The 18957-nt window shown below is 42.8% G+C and overlaps 1 protein-coding gene across 2 annotated transcripts in view; it reads right to left on the bottom strand.

Moving 5' to 3' along the window:
* Dpys (dihydropyrimidinase) overlaps nt 1-18957 on the bottom strand; it is a 71167-nt gene that overhangs the window by 48662 nt on the left and 3548 nt on the right. For both annotated transcript variants that reach the window (XM_021184350.3, XM_021184351.3), the window contains exons 2-4: nt 11690-11848; nt 8929-9108; nt 7001-7190 (exon numbers count right to left, since the gene is read on the bottom strand). In XM_021184350.3, coding sequence (XP_021040009.1) covers nt 7001-7190; nt 8929-9108; nt 11690-11848 — 529 coding nt within the window. The remainder of the gene's footprint in view (nt 1-7000; nt 7191-8928; nt 9109-11689; nt 11849-18957) is intronic.

Genomic DNA, 18957 nt, shown 5'->3' with positions numbered 1-18957 from the left:
CTGAGTATTGAAATATATGAGCCTCTGGGGACCATTCCCATTCAAGCCACCACACATCAGAATTCAGCTCTTGAAGGCTTCAAAGATATTAAATAAGATCTTTACTTAGATAGTGAGGCCTTTGGGGTGGAGCCTAATCTAGTATGACTGGCATCGAAAAGAAGAGGGAGCTGGAATATAGACACCAACAAAAGGAACACATTGAAAGCCAAGGAGAAAAGCCTCCTGATGAACCAAGAAGAGAGGTTTGGGACATGGTCTGGGACATCACCCTGGGATACCTGGGACATGGCCGGGGACATTGCCGGGAACATCACCCTGGGACATTCCCTGGGATATAGCCTGGAACATCACCCTGGGACATTCCCTGGGAGATGGCCTGGAATATGGCCTGGGATTTAGCTTCCTCCACAGCTCCAAAAACACTGGTGCTATTAACACTGCCCTCTCAGGTTTCTCATCTCCAGTACTCTGGAAAAACAGGACCTTACTGCTTGCACTATGGCTGACGTACTTTGTGTGTCAGGAACCTTAAGAAATCTACACCTTCTATCAATGCTGTTTCCCTCAGAGCCACACAATTCCAGATTTTGAAATGTTCTTAAATGGCCAGTTTTCAACTGCTTTGAAGTATATCTTTTTCTAAATGTAAAAGGCAATGAGGTAATCAGATGCATAAGACCAAGAAAGAAAAGAGACAAGGTGACATTCAAATTCTCCTGAAGTCAACCACACATCAGCCTCCCCTACCCTGGCCACTGAGAGTCAGTGCACTGAAGTATAGAAGAAACAAGACTTGGCTTGCTGCTGTTCATCAATAAAGAGCATGAGAGGATGTGGCCTTTTATGAATCTCTCTTTGGTCTTCTAAAAACAAGAATATGTGGAGAACGGAGTTGAAAAGTGGGAACTACCCCAACCTCTGTGTGAGAACTTTATGTCCTGCAACAGAAAGCTTGGATAGATATGGATCTTTGTGCTATAGGAAAACCAAGACCAGTTCAAAAAACTACAAGCAAACAAATAAACAGCAAACCAACCCCAAGGCCCAGCTCATAATGTGTGTCTGAGGAACTATTGGGGCCTCCCTCTAATTTACAAATCCAACCCAGAGTAGGGACAACACATTTGCATCCTTTAACTTGGTTTTTATGAAAAGCAAAAATAAATGTTTAATCAATATGTTCAAACAAGATGTGTACTTGCCCCGTAAAGATGGGAGCTTGGGTATAAAATTAGGTTGAATTTTAATAAGATATGTTAAAGACAGGTTAAGGGTAGACTTCTATCTCAGTTAGAGTTCTATGGTTGTGAAGAGACACCATAATCAAGGCAGCTTTTATAAAGGAAAAGATTTAATTGGGGCTGGCTTACAGTTCACAGATTTAGTCCATTATTGTCATGACAGAAAACAGAGTGGCACATAGACAGCCATGGTGCTAGAGAAGGAGCTGGGTGCTCAACAAACGGACCAACAGGAAACAGGAAGAGAACTAACTTGAGCTTCTGAGACCTCAAATCCTGCCCCCACAGGGACATACTTCCTCCAGCAAGGTCACACCTACTCTAGGAAAGCCACTTCTCCTAGCTGTGCCACTCCCTATGACAAAGCATTTAGTCATGGGAGTCTGTGGGGACATTCCTAACCAAACCACCACCACAGGCGGGCTATAGTTGACTTTTCAATCACAGAGGAGAAACAATAACAGGCAGATTAAGCTCCTGAGAGACTACACCTCTACTCTAAACAAAACAACAGAATCCATGGCATCCAAGCTCTGGTGGCAGACTGGGGAGATGAGCACAGCGTGCTTTCTAAAGGGCCATTGAGAACCCCGTGTGCAGCAAAGTGGCTAGAAAGGTACGTGCATGGTGAAAGCTAGTGAGACGAGAATAATCAGGGATGTCAATGGCTCATATCAGCACATGCACTGTTTGGCTAGAGACTAGACCATCGCTTGTACCTGTAATCCAAGAACTCTAGAGGCTGAAGCAGGAGGATCTTGAAATCAAGGCTAACCAACCAAGAAGCATACACTAGCTGGTATGAGGCTCCTGACACATATACAGCAGAGGACTGGCCTGGTCTGGCCTCAGTGAGAGAAGATGCACCTGACCCTTGAGAGACTTGAGGCCCCAAGGAGTGGAGAGGACTGAGGGGTGGGGGTAAGCATCCTCTTGGAGACAGGGGGAAGAGGAATGGGATGAGGATCTGTCAGAGGGGGGCAGTCAGCCTTCATAATATGTTCAGACCACTGAGTAAAGACCTTATACCTGTATACTGTAGCTCACCAAAGGCGTTTCCTATTCACAGAGCTCATTCAGGAGACAGATCTACTCAGAGAAGAAATGCATGTCTGCTCCTCACACTGTGCACTTGAACTGCACATGGGTGCAGTGACAGCCAAGAGCCACCAGATGTTTACAGAACACATAATCATGGGCAGACTCTGCAGGTAAAGGCACTTGCAGAACAAGATGGTGGTCTAAGTTTGATCCCCAAAGACTCACACAAATGTGTAAGAAGAGAGCCCACAAAGTTATCCTCTGACAAACAAGACAGAACAAAAACTTGAGTTTTTTTTAAAAGGTGAAAAGAGAAGAAAAACTGGAAGGAGATGAAGATGCTGGAGGAGTTAATACTGGGAATGTAAACAAAGAAAATAAATATGGAAGAAACGACAGAAGAAAAGTTCAGAACCTAAGATCAGCCTTCAGATTAAACATGAAGGGAGGTTATTTCAATCTTATGACCCAATGTGGGCTTCATGAAATTTCTGTATCTCTATGATGAAGAAAAAAATGAGAATATTCCAGATGGTAAAATCAGTCAGAGAGAAAAAGAAAACAATTGTGCTGTGTTGGTAACAAAGATAATCATAATGCAATTGTAATGACAGCCCCCAAGTTCCTTCTGCAGCCTCAGAGAGGAGAAGGGGCTGGCAGAGACATTCCTGGAGTGTCACTAAAAGCACTAGCCAGGCACAAAAAATTGTTATTTGAAGTGACAATTATTAACAAAACTCTGGTGGCAGGTAGCATTCACACGAGCTAAGTTACTCATTTTTCATGGTTGGGAAATAATTGATACTGTTCCAAATTGTAAGTCACTACTACCTACTCTTACAGTCTAGAATTGTGAAGAAAGCTTCGTAGAAGTGAAAGTAAATGTGGCCAAAGCCACGAAGCCCAAAGAAGGACTGACAGACAGAAATGAGAGCTAGCCAACTCTCCAGTGAAGGCTTTAGCAAATCCAGTCTTGCCATTTCCATCCTTTCAATAACGCCAAGATGCTAAGATAATGATAGTGGCTTAAAAAAAAAAACCTTTCTTTTTTAAAAAAGATTTATTTATTTTATGTCTATGAGTACACTGTAGCTGTCTTCAGACACACCAGAAGAGGGCATTGGATCCCATTACAGATGGTTGTGAGCCACCATGTGGTTGCAGTGCTCTTAACCCCTAAGGCCATCTCTCCAGATCCCTCAATATAACTTTCAAACATAATTACAACCTTCCTTAACCAGCTAATTTTTTAAATGTCAAATCAATGAATTAGGAAAGATGGCATCCACACACCCCCACCTCCAGAGGGCACGCTTCAGTAGAACTAGTCATTGAGATGGTTAGGCTTTAGGTTGGTGGCCTTGGGCTGGACCAGTAGACCTAGCACTTGCCATTGAAGTCATGTTGAGCTTTGCCCGCCAATTGTCCCCAGGCCTTGATGTCATCCATCACAAAACAGTTTTAAAGTTGAACTTGAAGTATTCTGATGATAATTCAGGGCAACAATATATTAAAATAAAATGAGGAATAAAACCTGAAGGGATAAATGATCTCATAGTCCTACTCTGAAGCATGGATAGTGTTAGCTGTTACGACTTCAGTCCACCTCATCTGGGTATAGAGTTGTCAACTGAGGTATAAAATCAAATTTAACAGCATCATATCCCTAAGTCACAATAGACAGACAATCAATACTTTGACGACAACTTTGTGGCTGGATTCTGATTTTAATAATCATATGAACCACCTAAGTTTCAGTTAAGTACCTTAGATTCAGTGGGTCTGGGAGGGGAATCGGGGTTCTCTGTGCTGCTCCTAGCAACATCAGCACTAGCTGTGTTCTAGGGGTTCACTGTTTGTATCAGGGCCCAGGGAGAAAGAAGTGGGTGAGAAAAGTATTTATAGATTTCCATATTATACTTCCATAAGAATAAAGTGTTTCTTACTTAAATAAGGTTACAAATAGCAGGCTTTTATTGCACTTTTGTGTTCAGAAATGATGTGAGAGGAAATGGTGTTAGAAGATACAGGCGGAGTGGGTACCTCAGTCCTTCAGACAGTACATGTGGTCCATGGGCTCTTAGCCATCACCATACCAGGTTTACTGATGTAGTCACCATGGGAACAGTTTGGGTCTGTTAATCTATCTTCTCTTCCTTTTGGTTCCTCTTTGATCACATGACCTCTCCACCCAAGAGATGTTACATTCACAGAGTGGGCTATCTCATGCTGGATCATTCTGGAGTTCTGATGTCTCTTTGACAATTGGCCACTTGGGTATTTTTACAAGTGTTGTTACTGTAAATCCAACTTCGTCAGCATGCTTAAGTGGCATTTAAATTATCTCATGCTTACAGCTCCTTTGGAAATGAATCTAGCAGTATCCAAACAGCTGCATGTCTATTTAATCTTTGAACCAGCAATTCTTCATCTAGAAGATACCCTTTTATGTTAGGCACAGAATGGAACCATAATGATGTCTACATGTCAATCGATAGTTTGTTCATACGTTACACAATGTAGCAAAGGGGACCTTGCAGATGTGGTTAAAAGCCTTGAGATGGGAAAGTCTTATACATTAATGGAATTGGCTCGATGTTATACAAGGATCCTTAAAGTGGGAGATGCACGAGGCCATTCAGAATAAGCTGACACCAGCACGCAGCCCAGCATTGTTGCCTTTGAAGATTCAGGAAGTGGAGGTGAAGGTGGGCATGAGCTGAGGAAAGTGGGCAGGTGCAGGCTCTGGGAAAGTTAAAGAAGGGGCAGGGCACTCCAGACACCTGGATACTCTGTTGTCTAGAACAACCAGATAGCAAGATCATGTTAAGTCACTAAACTTGTAGCAATTTCTTACAAAGGCAATAGAAAAGCCACACAGCTTCTACAAATACCAAATAGTCTCTGCAGAAGGTGAGGCTCTGGTGTTCATTTGTAAGAGCCGAGGGCTGCCACAGACCAAGTGCCCACCATTGGAGGGTTGTTTGAATAAACATAGCAGAACATTCTAGACCTACAAGTGAGAATGATAAAACCTACCTTCTGAGAGCTTACCTCAAGGATCTATTTCAACAGAAAAACCAGAAAGGGGCAAAATACTAGCAAGGTGGTGTTTTGTTTTGTTTTGCTTTGCTTTGCTTTGCTTTGCTTTGCTTTGCTTTGCTTTGCTTTGCTTTGCTTTGCTTTGTTTTGTTTTGTTTTGTTTTGCTTTGTTTTGTTTTGCTTTGCTTTGTTTTGTTTTATGAAGTAACAGAAAATAAAGATATTTTTTTATGTGGTATGACAAGGACTCAGAAGGGATAAACTTCTTTGAACATTTCTTGAGGGCATATAATTTTGAAACTGGGATTAATGTAAAATTGTAAACATTTCCCACATTCAAGAAGGAAAATTGTGCCTAAAACTAACTTAAAATCAAAATCAAACTGCCTGTACTTAAGATTACTTAAGATTAACAGTTGTCTGTGATCCTTCGGTTTGTGTAAGCCGGCTTTGATCGAATGTTGTCCACATATAGAATAAATGCTATCAAGAAGAAGCTTCCAGCCTTAACTTTCGAAATTGTAGCGTGATGGTGGGTGACAATGGGCATTTCTGCAGATTTTACAGATTCTAACATTGTGTACCTGGTGTGCCCATAAAAGGGAAACCTTGCCGGTTCCATAGAGCTGGCAACATCACCATCTGGCGGGAGAAAGCTAGAACTGCAGCTTGAGATTTTCAGCTACTTCTGTTTAGGTGAGAGGAGGGAGCTGCTTCACGCAGGCAAGCCCACACAGGGAATGTGGGAGTTTATAATAGTTGCTAGTAAGACCTTATGAGCTCATTTTAAATTAACCTTATTCCTAACTCATGATATAGTGGCTAACATTTCAAAAGTGAGCACAGCTCACAAAATCTTTACTAAACCTTGCAACGCACAGTTTTGACAAAATTTATTTTGGTGTCAATTAGAAGCATACTAAATCCATTTTGTGGTTTTTTTAATGAGGTACATTGACCATTGGCTGTCGTTCTCAGAAGTGGTGTTAAAAGGACCACCTCCCCTGCTGCAGGATTACCTGGGTCTCTACCAGTGAGATGGGGGCTCCAGGGAGATGCACATATGTGGCTTCTTTGCCCAGAACTCACAATCTAATGTCTTTTCCCTTTGCTCAGGAGCACATTTCCTTTTGCATGACTACATTTAGACTGAACTACAGAGCTTCGGGAACAGTCAATTTGAAGTTAAAAAATAACCTTTGAAACAGCAATCATTAAAATGCTCTGGGAGCTACTGCTCCAGTTGACCCGAGATCCAAGGTGCTGTCAGACAAGTCGATTCTGTTCAAACGTAAGTTTTTGAGCATGAACTCTGCCCCGGCCTCATCAGGTCCTAGCAAGGGAAGCTTGATGATCAGGGAAGGTGGGAGTCGCTGCAAAATTAGCTTTAAAATTAAAATTTACTACCATGTTTTTAACTAAAAACTTGCTGCTTATGATGTTAAGAGATGGATTATGAGCTTGAAATAGTTTGAGGCCCTACGTAGAAGGAAGAAGTAACCGGAAGGAAGAGAATAGGCCCTGAAGATGATAGAAGAGAAGAACGAAGTAGACCTGTGTAAGGATGAGGGAGGCAGCCCTCCTCCTCCTTGCACACTAAAGTGGCAAAGGAAACATGGGAGCTCTGCCCGGTTGTTAACCTGAGACAACCACCGGGGTCCCCTGAGGGTCACCTGCTCTCCTCGCATCGGCTACCACCTTCGCTGCAGATTTGCTCATCACATGCACGACGTATAAAGGGCAGTTCACAGCGCTGGCTATGGTGATGGCTCTCAGGGTGGCCTCTGCCTCCACTGCTTCTGGACGGCACAGCTCGTGCCCCTCAGGGCCTGTTATCCCCAGTGCCAGCATCTTCTTTGCTCCCTAAAAGGCAGCGAGAATGTGAAAGGGAGAGCAGGAAAGATTGCTAATGGCAAATAGGACTTTATTGGAAATTAAAGGTTCTGATAGGCTTTTAGATGTGCTCACTATAGGTATGGGGGCGGGGCAGAGTGAAATACGCTGATAGCGTAGATTCATAGTGCCCCTATGCATCATTTTATCAATAGCTTCTTTGGGTTGGAGGGAGAGGCCGGGGGAGTGCTCAGTTGGTAAAGTGCTTGCTGTTCAACCATGGCAGCCCGAGTTCAGTCTACAGAACCCGTGTGGAAAAGCCAAACAAGATGGGAGATGCCCTTGTGATGCTGAGTCAGTAGAGACAAGCAGCTCCATGGGACCACTGGCCAGCCAGGTTGGCCTGACTGGTGAATTCCCAGCCAGTGAGAGACAGACTCTGTCTCTAAAATACAGTAGACTGGATCCTGAAGAATGACGTTTGAGTTTGTCCTCTGGTCTCTACCGTCTGCGTGTCTGTCTGTCTATCCCAGCCCCGAAAAAGATGAGGATGGTTGTTGTACTCACGCTCAGTCCGGAGCCCTGTCCAGCACTGTTCGTGTTTGAGACTTTAGTATATTAGTTCAGTGAAGCAAAATAGAACAACTCGAGAGCCTTGCTGAAGTCACTCGCTTAATATATTGTTTAAGGAGTTGTATTTTTCTACCGAATCAGTCGCCACTGTTCCTCAACTCATTACATTAGTTAGATCCATTATTTCTTCAAATTTTTGCTTCTTTCTTTCACAAAAGAACTGCAAGTCAAGATTTGGAGGACTGACAGGACCCACCGGTCTCACACAGTGAGGAAGTCACACTTAAACTCTGGCCTGTTTGAGTTTAGAGCTTACATCCCCTTCTCTTTCTTCCCAGGGCCTCCTGGCTACTGAGCTGCAATCTTACTTTAATGGGAGCTAAGCCTGAAAGGGGAGTGGTGAATCAGCTAATATAAAGGGTTAGAGACAGCTCTTTAAATCTTGCAGATGGCATACCCTTTGGGCACTAGTAATGGAGCTAACATGAGAAATAAATATCTTCTACATTCCTCCAGAGCACATTTTGATTCCCTGTCTCTGAAAAGTGTGAGGCTTTAAAATACTGTCTTACTCACCGCTCAGGCCCTCAGCTCACACCCATGTCCGCACATTAGCATTCCATACCAGCAGCCCGAGTCTCAGAAAACCCAGGAAACAAACCAGTGCTGAGGGACATACAGGAGCTGCCTTACAGTCTGGAGAGACTGCTTGGGAGTTAAGAGCGCTGGCTGCTCTTCCAGAGGACCTGGGTTCAGTTCCCAGCGTCCACTTGGCAGCTCATTACTGCCTGTAACTCCAGTTCCGGGGGATCCAACTAACTTCTTCTGGGCTCTGCAAGTACTGCATGCACCTGGCTTACTGGTGCGGGCACACACGCACTCATGCAGGCACACATGTACACATAAATGATAAATAAATAAATCTAAAAAAAACCCTCACATTTTTATAACAGCACATTTAAAAAAAAATGAACGTATGTAGCTGGTTGGCAAAGGAGAACTCTTCATCCCACTGTGTAGAATAAAATCAAAGGCAGTGGCAAACAAGCCAGCCTGTGACTTATGGGCACAGACAATGAGTGACTTAGTTCCTGCCCTTCCATGAGCTGAGTCCACCTCCATAGAGCTGGATGTCTCTGCGTTAAGTTACAGACTTTTTTCCTGCCTATGGGAGGGTTGGATTGGAAATGCTCACCTCTGCAATCAAATCTCCATTCTCAGCGTGCACCTGAGCAATTGCTCCTATCTCCTTGCACTGAGAGAAGGCCGCATACAGTTGCTCGTCTTGCACCATGTACAGACCTTTGTAGGCCATAAACATCTTGAAAGAGTTAACGCCTTTATCTCGGGCAAGGGTTTTCATTTCTTCTTTTACCTGGGGGGGGGGGGGGCGACAGGTACACCAATATGTTTCTCGTTAATTTAAATGATAATTTCGTCATTCCTCAAAGATTATATTCAGAAAAGATATATGTAACATAGGGGTAGCAATTTACCTCAGAAACAAGCAGTTAAGCCCCATGTCATATCCCGTTTTACCTGTTGCTGTTAAATTCTTAAATGGATTTAACATGTGTGTTAAGAGAAGACAAACATGGAAAAGTTACTAGCTTTCCCTAAAGAACTTAATTTCTATTCTTGAACACAGAATTCTCTGCATCTACCTTCCAATTTGAGGAGATCGTTCTAGAAAAGAAGATGAAGCCACACAGCAGCAGCAGTAACAGCCATTAAAAAAGCACAAAGCTGCTTTAATCCCAGTACTTGGGAGGCAGATGCAGACAGATTTCTGTGAGTTCCAGGCTAGCCTTGTCTATATAATAAGTTTCAGGACTATGCAGAGAGATCGTGTCTCAAAGAAATATACAATGAAAAAAGCACAAAGCCAGGCCTGTCAACACACTCTGAAATCTCACCTCTCAAAGGTATAGGTAGGAGGGCAAGTTCAAGGGGACTACATAGCAAGTCCCTCTCTAAATCACCATGAACAGAGCTCATAGGAACTCATAGAGATTGAAGGAAGCAGCACAGGCAGGGCCTGCACAGAGCTGCCCCAGGCTGCGGGTTTACTGTTTCCATGGGATTCCTTCCAGTGTGCAAACCGGTGGGGCTTTGTTTCTGGTGCCTTCTCTTGGGCTCTTTTCCTAATGTTGGTTTGTCTTGTCCAACTTAATTGTGATCGTTTTTGTTTTAGGTTATTATATTTTATTATTATCTCTTAGCATCCTGTTCTTTTCAAATGAAAGACAGAAGAGGAGTGGATCTGGACAGAAGGGGAGGTATGGAGGAACTTGGAGAAGCAGAGAGTGGGGAAACTGTAATCAGAATATATTATGTGAGGGGGAAATCTATTTTCAAAAAACGAGGGAGAAGAAGACTACAAAAAAGATCTTCGTAAAAGGGGGAAAAGTTCTAACAAATTGACTTGAGGTAAAGTCTTAAGCCCTTATTTAGAAGCTGGCTTACTACAGATGTGATTGGTTTTAATGATGTCATTGGTGTACATTCTAACCCCTGATGATTGGTGGCCTTCAAAAAGAGGAACCCGAGATGCAGGCATGTATGAGGAGATGAGCACAGGAGTTAGAATGATCCTTCTTCAAGGCAAGGGTCACAGAAGATTACCACAGATAGCTTATAGAAAACCATGGGATAGCCCTTAGGACAAACCAACCAAGTAGATTCCCTGGCCTTCTAACCTTCAGGACTGACAATAAGTTTTCTGTTATTGGAGTCTTTATTGAGCTCTTGGTTATAGTAACACAATAGAATCTATATTTGGGGGGTCTATTTACTTGTTAAAGTGTGAAAAGGACTGGTAAAAGCTAACAATGTTGTCTCTGCTGTCTCTGTAAAATAAGAGAGGGAGGGGAAGGGTGGGGAAGGAAAGAAGGAAGGAGGGAGGGAAGGAAGGGAGAAGAAGGAAAGAGGAAGGAAAGGAAGAAAGAAAGGAGAGGATGGAAGAAAGAAAGGGTTGGCCTTTACAGGTCTAAAGCAGACCAAACTCATCATTTAAATATCATTGTAGGAGAAAAGTCAATTTGGGCAATGGACTATAACCTTTGAAATGATGTCTGCTGGGTGCTTGTTACAGACTGATCATTTGTTTTATATCCACTTAATGCCTGGAACAAGTTTTGGAAGGGATGCTGGTGCATAAACTTCTTGAATCGTATCACCGTGGGCCACCCTTCCCCACCCCTAACGTTTCTGATGGAAGCGCAATATGAAGAGATGAGTTAGGACTTAAAACCCAAGGAGAACTGCTCCCAAGGCACACGCACAGAAGTTCAAGAGAAAAATCAGCATATTTGAATGGCTCTCAAAATCATCATCTTCTCTGTCTGAATCTTTCCACTTCTTCATGACCTGAATAACTATCAGGCCTAAGGAAGCGTTCTGAGGTCTCCCATAAAAGATTTTCAGGGGGAAGTAGCTGTGTAGTGTTGGGAGATCCCACATAACAGCTGGACACAGCTGGGAGAGGCCTTGGAACAGAGCCTAGCTGGTCTCCTCTGTCAGGAGTGGGAACGGAGGCTTCAGATGGGAAGGAATTCTAAGTGTAGAACTTCTTTGATGTTTTTCTGATAAATTAAAATTTTCTAATATGGTTTAAAAGATTCTAGACATGCTGACGTTGAGAATAAGAGGAATGGGTCCTATGGAAATTGGAGGAAACGTTGACAACTCCTGAATTAAATACAGGACAATGCTAATGTGAACAAGCATAATGGAAACCCATTGTGTGCTTGCTCTGGTGGTTTTACAGTTTAGTGTTTTTAACTCAGAAGAATGCTCAATGAAGATTTGTCCTCCCAGCCCCCAGTCACCCTGAGACAGCAACACCACCAACATCACGGGAGGTTGTTTCCTGTTTGACAAGGCCAGTTTCTTGCTCTCCTACAGATCAAGGACAAAGGGACTAAATGGAACACACTGGGAGCCAGTTGCCTTACCTTGTCACTCCACCATGTCACTGCCACATGCAGGCTATAGTCACAGCAGACTTTCGGGTCTGCCCAGTTGCGCCAAGTCTCAAAGGCCTCGATGAGGGAGCTGCCTTTCTGAGGAATGGCAAAATCAATGATCATGGTGGTGCCTCCTGCCAAAGCAGCCTGCAATCACAGGAGGGTTTGGTCAATTGTCATCCTCCCAGGTTAGGTCAGAGGTCATGCACGCCGTGAAAGCTGCACATCTGTTAGCCCCTCGGCCCAGCTGATGTGTCCAGGGAATGTCAAAGATGCTACTTTTTAAAAGGCCTGAGAGGCATGAATAGACTCCCCTAAAACTAAAGTTCGGAGTCTTAAAATACCTGGAGCTGCTTCTGAAAAAGAAAGCATGACTGTAAAGAAAAACTGAAGTGGGTGGATGTGTTGGCTGTTTCCAGTTGTCAGTTGTTACACTGACTATATATGGAATGAACTACAATCCAGAAATGGAGGGCACACCTGGGACCCAGATCTTGAGGCCATACCTTCTGCTGGAGGCCTACGTAAGGACAATGGAGGAAGGAAGACTTTCTTCTTCATCATCTGCTTGCACTTACTTGCTAGCACATCTGTTGGAGCCTACTTCAGGATTCCAGCTTACACAGAAGATCAGGTGAAACACTCAGCCTCATGGGACTGAGCAACTACTAGATTCTTGGACTTCCCATTCACAGTTGCCCACTGTTGGGTTAGTTGGACTGCAGACTGTAAGTCATTCCAATAAATTCCCTTACTATATAGGGACATTCCATACGTTCTGTGACTCCAGAGAACCCTGACTCCAGAGGTTGTGCTGGCTCATGCCTGCAGTCCTAACACTTGGGCGGCTGAAGCAGAAAGTTTGCTGTGAGTGGGTGTCCAGCCTCGTCTACAGAGTGAGACCTTTGCCCGAGAAACCCTCAGATGGGAAAAGGAGAAAAGATACAAACCATTTTGAAAACAAACAAACGAAAAGTCCCAAACTATACATGCGATTGTAAAATCCCACTTCCTTGGGATTCATTTTAGGGATTACATCGTCAGCAGCCCTGTGCTCCACCCAGAGAATCCTGGAACTTCCAGCACTAACCAATGCCTCCTCACCCTGGGATGCTGGTGATGTCTATCTGTGATTTACATCCGTGGTTACCGCCTATTCCCACTGCTTGGTTTTAGCTCAGAACCTTTTCATCTCTAGTTGACTCCTGGTTGGGTATTTTCACTTCAGTTCTGCCCTAAGATCAAGCCACAGACCCTCGGTGCAGAGGGCATTTCCAACCCACTGCTGAGCCACTTGGATCAACAGGTTAAGGAAGGAGGAGGATCAAAGGCACAGTTCTCCTGCGAAGGGAATGCATTCTGGTTTCAATAGCACAATGCTATCATTAGCAGTTGTGCTGTGTGTGCCTCATGAACTAGAAGAGAAGATTTGCAATGTCCTCACAGCAAAGAGATGCTAAATGTCCAAGGCAATGGATTTGCTAATTGCCCAGTTTTGATCACTACACAGTGTTTACACAGGTAAAACGCTGCACTCTGTAAATCCCTGGTTACTCTGTGCCAACTGAAAATTTTAGAAAGTTAATGCTTCTTGTTGCCTCTGGGATGAAGTTTCATCTTCATAAACTTGGTCTCTGAGTCCCTGCATCCTGCCTCAACCCTCGATAGACCTAGTGGCATATTACACCACATTACAAGTAATTTAAAAACTATTACAAAAACAAATGCCTTTGGCTCATTATTTAAATTGATTTAATTTAAACGAAAATCACAAGGTGGTTAATGCATTTTTAATTGCTGTACTCAAACAATGTAGGTGAAGAAAGCAAACAGAATCCTGGACGAGAAGTGGCCCGGGAGTGAGAGCGGGAATGGCTCTGGAGCACACCGTTCAGATTCGGCACCTAGCTAGGTCTCCTGAACAGTTTCTTATCCCCTGTATTCTTTGATTCCTCATCTGAGAAGTGAGGACAGTACCTGCATCTGGACCCTCAGTGAGCAAGGTGGCGTCTCTCTGGAGCAGGCTATGCTGCCTCCTGAAAACTGCTCTCTAACCCATCATGAGCCTTGGTGCCATTTGCATATAATTAGGGATCATTCCACTTTTACACCCATCATATCTCACTTCCTGGTCATATCTCACTTCCTGAGATGTAGCTTCGAGGTAATCAGGAGGGACAGCATCTTTCTAGTCTCACTCCTACCCCATGCTGTGCCCTGGGTGCAGCTGCTGCTCTCATGGCCTGGAATGTAGGCTCTGTTCTCCCCTGTCCCTCTGTCTCCCCTGTCCCCTGTCCCTCTTGAATGTAGGCTCTGTCTCTCTCCCTGTCCTTCTCCTCTGTCCCTCTCTCACTTTAGAATATATTTTTATTCTTCCTTAAGTCACTTGGTATCTCTCCAATTCTCTCCACTTTTAACTGCCTTACTTTTTTACATAAGATTCAACACTCTGTTACCACCTTTAAATAACATTGTCCTTATTCATGCAGAAAATACTATTTGCATTTCCTAAGAAACTCCTAGCAGTGCAATGTCAAGAGGTGGAAAAAAGAATTTGGGGATTGTATATTTTTTATTGGAATAGCGATTAATCTTGTCACCTTCTTCTGTTTTCAAGTTCCTTTTCAATAGAAGGAGTCCCTCAGGAGTGGGGTGTATTTCTTTTTCTAGTAAAAAACTGGTAATTAAAGTGTTAGAAAAAAGTTTTATAGGTCTACAGATTTAGAACATTCCACAACATGTAGGATATAGAGAACTTAGATACAATGGTCCCTCAGAACATGAGAAATTGATGCCATATCTTCTGGCAGATAAAAAAAAAGAGAAACCTGTGTTCAAGTCCTTTATATAGGACGGCCTAGTCATTGCACAGACTGGAGGCACAGTCTCCTGTGTTTACCCCTAGATTGCTCACATATGCAAATGTTTTATAAATAATTGTTATCCTGTATTATCTGGAAAGAATGACAAGAAGTATGTCAGAACCTGTTCATCATAAATCGATTAAAAATTATTGTCAGGATGTATATGCTAGGTGACAGAGAAAGAGCCACCTCTCCTGGTAAGCAGGAAGAATGACGCAGACGCCTTGGAAATCAGTCTGGAGTTTCTCAGAATGTTAGAAGATGAAGCACGACCCAGGGGTCTACTCTCTGGTATGTACTCAAGGTCAGCGCCAATATGTTTACTGTAAGACTTGTGCGCCAAGATTCTAGTCGGCACTTGCTACTGTGCTCAAGAAGTAGAAACTTTCCGCTAGCTGATGGGTAGGCAGCAATGGGGCAGCATTCAACCTACAGAAGGAATGGAACCTTCACTCCTGCCAAGCACAGATAAACCTTAAAAAACGTGGTGCCCAACTGAGAGGAGCCAGTCATGAAAGGGCACACATTGCACAACTTATGGAAAATGTTCCAGAGAGGGAAATCCGAGGTGACAGAAAGTAGAATGGAGATTAACTAGGGCTAAAGGAGATGGCAGAATGGTACCTCGGATACAATTTGGCAGGAGGAGGGACAAGGCTGAACAAAATGTCTAACACTGTAGTGATGTCTCCATGATTCTGTCAACAGTCCAGAAACTATGAAACTGCACAGTGACATGGCCAAGTTTCATTGCATGTGACTTATTTCCTGATAAAAATCTTATAAATTCACCACACATAGCCATTACATGGAACACGCAAGCCTGGAAGGACCACACATAATTATGAATTCTTTCTATTTCCCTTGGGGTGTGGGTGCTCTAGAGCAATGGTTCTCAACCTTCCTAATGACGCAACACTTTAATACATTTCCTCATGTCATGGGGACCCCCAACCACAAAATAACTAACTTTGTTACTGCCATGAAATGTAATATAAATATTTTTGGAGCTAGAAGGTTGCCAAAGGGGTCTCAACCCACAAGTTGAGAACCACTGGTCCAGAGGGAGTGCCTAAAACGCAAGTAAGTAGTTGTAATACAATGCTGGGACAACAGACAGAAGAACCATGTCTACCCTCATAGTACTATAGAAAATGCTACTTGTGGGGAAATCTTACTAAACTGCCTGATGTAGAAAAGGCTACTAAGAATTCAGAGAGAGAGAGAGAGACAGAGACAGAGACAGAGACAGAGACAGAGAGAGGCAAATTAGAGATCTTAGGAAGTTTGGATTCAAATTAAAAGTAGGATGTAAATGACCTTTCCCCCAGCCTTGAGTAGGCTAAACAAACCCCTGAAGGTTTTACAACCTGGCCAGAGTAGGTGCCCCACCTGCCACACTTGCCACTTTCTACAGGAGCTTTGAGGAGTTGACCTTGAGGAGCTGAGCTTGCTTTGCAACTCAATCCAGCTGAAACAAAGGACAGGTCTGTGGGTTTTCCCTATATAAACGCAGAGCTGAAAATTAAACTTTGAGCCTTTATCAGAAACCTTTATCTTGGTTTCATCCTTTTCCCACCCATCCTTTTTCATTTCCAGCCTCCCTTTCATGTATCCAGTTCAACCAAAGCTGCTGCACAGCTACAGATGTACCTATGGAAACTGTCAATAATTAGGATCGTAAATAACACAGCACATGCTTGCTCATCCTGCAAAGTCTAACTTGGTTCACTAAAATTTATCACAGAATTCAAATAAAGAAAACAACAACAACAACAACAACAAAAACAACCTCATAGTACGGTTGGGCCTTGGGGAGAAAAGCTCTGGGCTGAACTGGTTGCTTTCTGGTAGTCACGAAGATATGTTGAAAACAGACTTTACAAACTCAACCTAAGTCCCATTCCCATACATATAATATTTGGGGTTTGGAAGGTGTCCTGTGCATGCTTGCCTTCCAAAGCCATGGTTTGAAACATTGAGGACACTATCTATCCAGTTTTGCACTAGATTCTGAAGTGTCCCACTTCAGACCTTCTATTTTCTTTCCTTCCCAAAATTCTCATACCCAGTCCCTATACAAAACTCCTTGAGGCCACCTCTGATCGATCCCAGGAGACCCTCCAACTTCTGCATTGTCACCTTTTGTGCTCTATGTCACTTTTTTCTTAGGTTAATTGGATAAATGATCCGGGAAAATAGAAGAAGCAAGAGGGGAAAGGAAAGAGGAAAGAGAAGAGCAACACACAGGCTATGGGAGCGGGGAGTAGAACTCTTTCCCCAGGGAGTGTTCAAGACAACAGACACTCAACTGAGAGGAAGGGGGGCCACAGGCCATACCCCTGCCCGAGACATGAGCCTTCTAGTCTTCCTTTGTTTATGCTCTGATTTTAAGATGAAAGAGCAGCTGTTATACAGCTCCAGAGGTCCTGGTGGACCTCACCTCATACCTGATTCCTCAGCTTTCTGTTGTCATCTCTTGCCAACCTCTTCATGCCTCTCTAACAGTGTTGTCCTTTCTTTGGGGTTCAGCCTTTCTCCTCTCAGAGAGAGAGAGATGCCAGTCATTTTCTTCCCTCCCTTGACCCCTTCTCTGACTAGTGATTGATTCTTCACTTTGGTCACACAATAGAGTCCTCCAGGGAATCTTGACCCTATCCTTCAGATTTATTGATATTGCTTCATTTCTGTATGCCCTGTGCCCTTGATTCGACCAGCTTTGTTGAACATTGGGCATACTTCAGTCAGACAAATGAGGGAGAAATGATGGAATTAATAATACGGAGTGTTTGAGTCTGAACAGCAAAAGGAAGGCAAGTCCTGGACTTAGAGGGGTCCTAACACACAACACCCCCAAGAAGCCACTGCCCTATTTAACATCAGAGCTCCAAATTCATCTTTAAGATGTTATTCTCCTTCTGAGTAGTCTAACTGCAGCTTTATGAGCATTAACTAGACATTTTTTTTAAAAGCATGCAAAGACTCAAGCTCAGTGCTAGAACAACCAACACAGTATGAAGGCTTAGCCTGGCTAGTAATTTTAAAAATGAGGTGATTTTTAAAATAAGATTTTTTTCTATTAAATTGACACAGCTTTTTGTTTAAAGCCAACATGCACCAATGTCCAGGATGTTGTGAAATGTGGGTTATAAAAGAGCACAAAGGGCAAGCAGTCTAAATGTATCAAACTCCTTAAAAAAATGGCTAACATTTGTTTATCCTGGCGTGGAATTCTGGGAATGATGTCCCGGGATATTAGCAAGCATGTGAACAATGGTTGATCTGTCTGGCTAGCTGTTTTGCAGTGCCCTGATTTTGAGGTGTTTCCCGAACATCCAGTTGTGATGTCTGAAGATTGGTAGACATACACTTGGCTACTCAAGAGACATAGAAGTTAAAAAAAGATTAAGACATTCTGAATAGGAATGATAGGGCACACAGTTGTATATATCTGTGACATTTAATGACACAGGCAAGCATTTAAGGAACATGGCTAACTTTGTAGTAAGAAACCCATGATTGTATGTCTATACAAAACTATAAATGGATAGGTAGAAAATCTTAAGACTGTAGGTTATCTAAATATTATTTTTCTTTATTCTATTGCATATTTTTATTTTAAAATGCAATTTACGGGCTGGAGAGATGGCTCAGCCGTTAAAGGCTAGGCTCACAACCAAAAATATAAAATGCAATTTACTATGCTAATACATATTGAATGCCTATAAAAGATCTAACACAATTGACATGTTTTATTAATTGAATTAATTAATTAATTATATCCAATGAGTTATTTATTCAATGAATGCTGACAAACCCCAGGCAGGAAGTGATGTGCAGAGGTCACTGGGTCAGAGGTCACTGGGTCAGGCACCCAGCTCTTTAGCTAAGTCTAGTCTGACAGCAATAGAAAAGGGGATTTCAAGGTTTCTTCTACAAGGTGAGAAAGCTCTATAAATACAACTGCAAAAATGCTTAGTCATGTACCTTGGAAGTAATCGCCCGCATGGCATTTCACCAAGACGGTCCAAAGCAAAGCTTAATTTCCTTTCTCTATAATTGTGAGAACTTTCTGTCCTTTAAAAAAAGAAGATGAAAGAAAGAAAAGAAAAAGGGAAAGACAGAAGAAAACAAAAAGGTAGGAAAAGAATAAAAGCATGCTAGGCTGTTTCCCCAGATTCTTAGTAAGCTGGGCCCTCTGTGAGCTGCTTAGCCTGTCATCTTTTAAATTCATGTCCACCTACCCAACCTGGGCCTTTGTCTCACTATAAAACACATATTTTAAAATATGCAGAACTCTTATAATTCATGCTTTTATCATAGAATGTATAGTTAAGATGTAATTCTATGGGTTTATTTAATTTACAATATCTACTGTTTTCTTTTTTCTTT

This window comes from Mus caroli, unplaced genomic scaffold (genome assembly GCF_978045245.1).
Source record: "Mus caroli unplaced genomic scaffold, Mus_caroli_1 scaffold_16, whole genome shotgun sequence".
Classification (NCBI taxonomy): domain Eukaryota; kingdom Metazoa; phylum Chordata; class Mammalia; order Rodentia; family Muridae; genus Mus; species Mus caroli.
The sequence above is the reverse complement of the archived record's forward strand: the minus strand, read 5'-3'. Positions and strand labels throughout refer to the sequence as shown.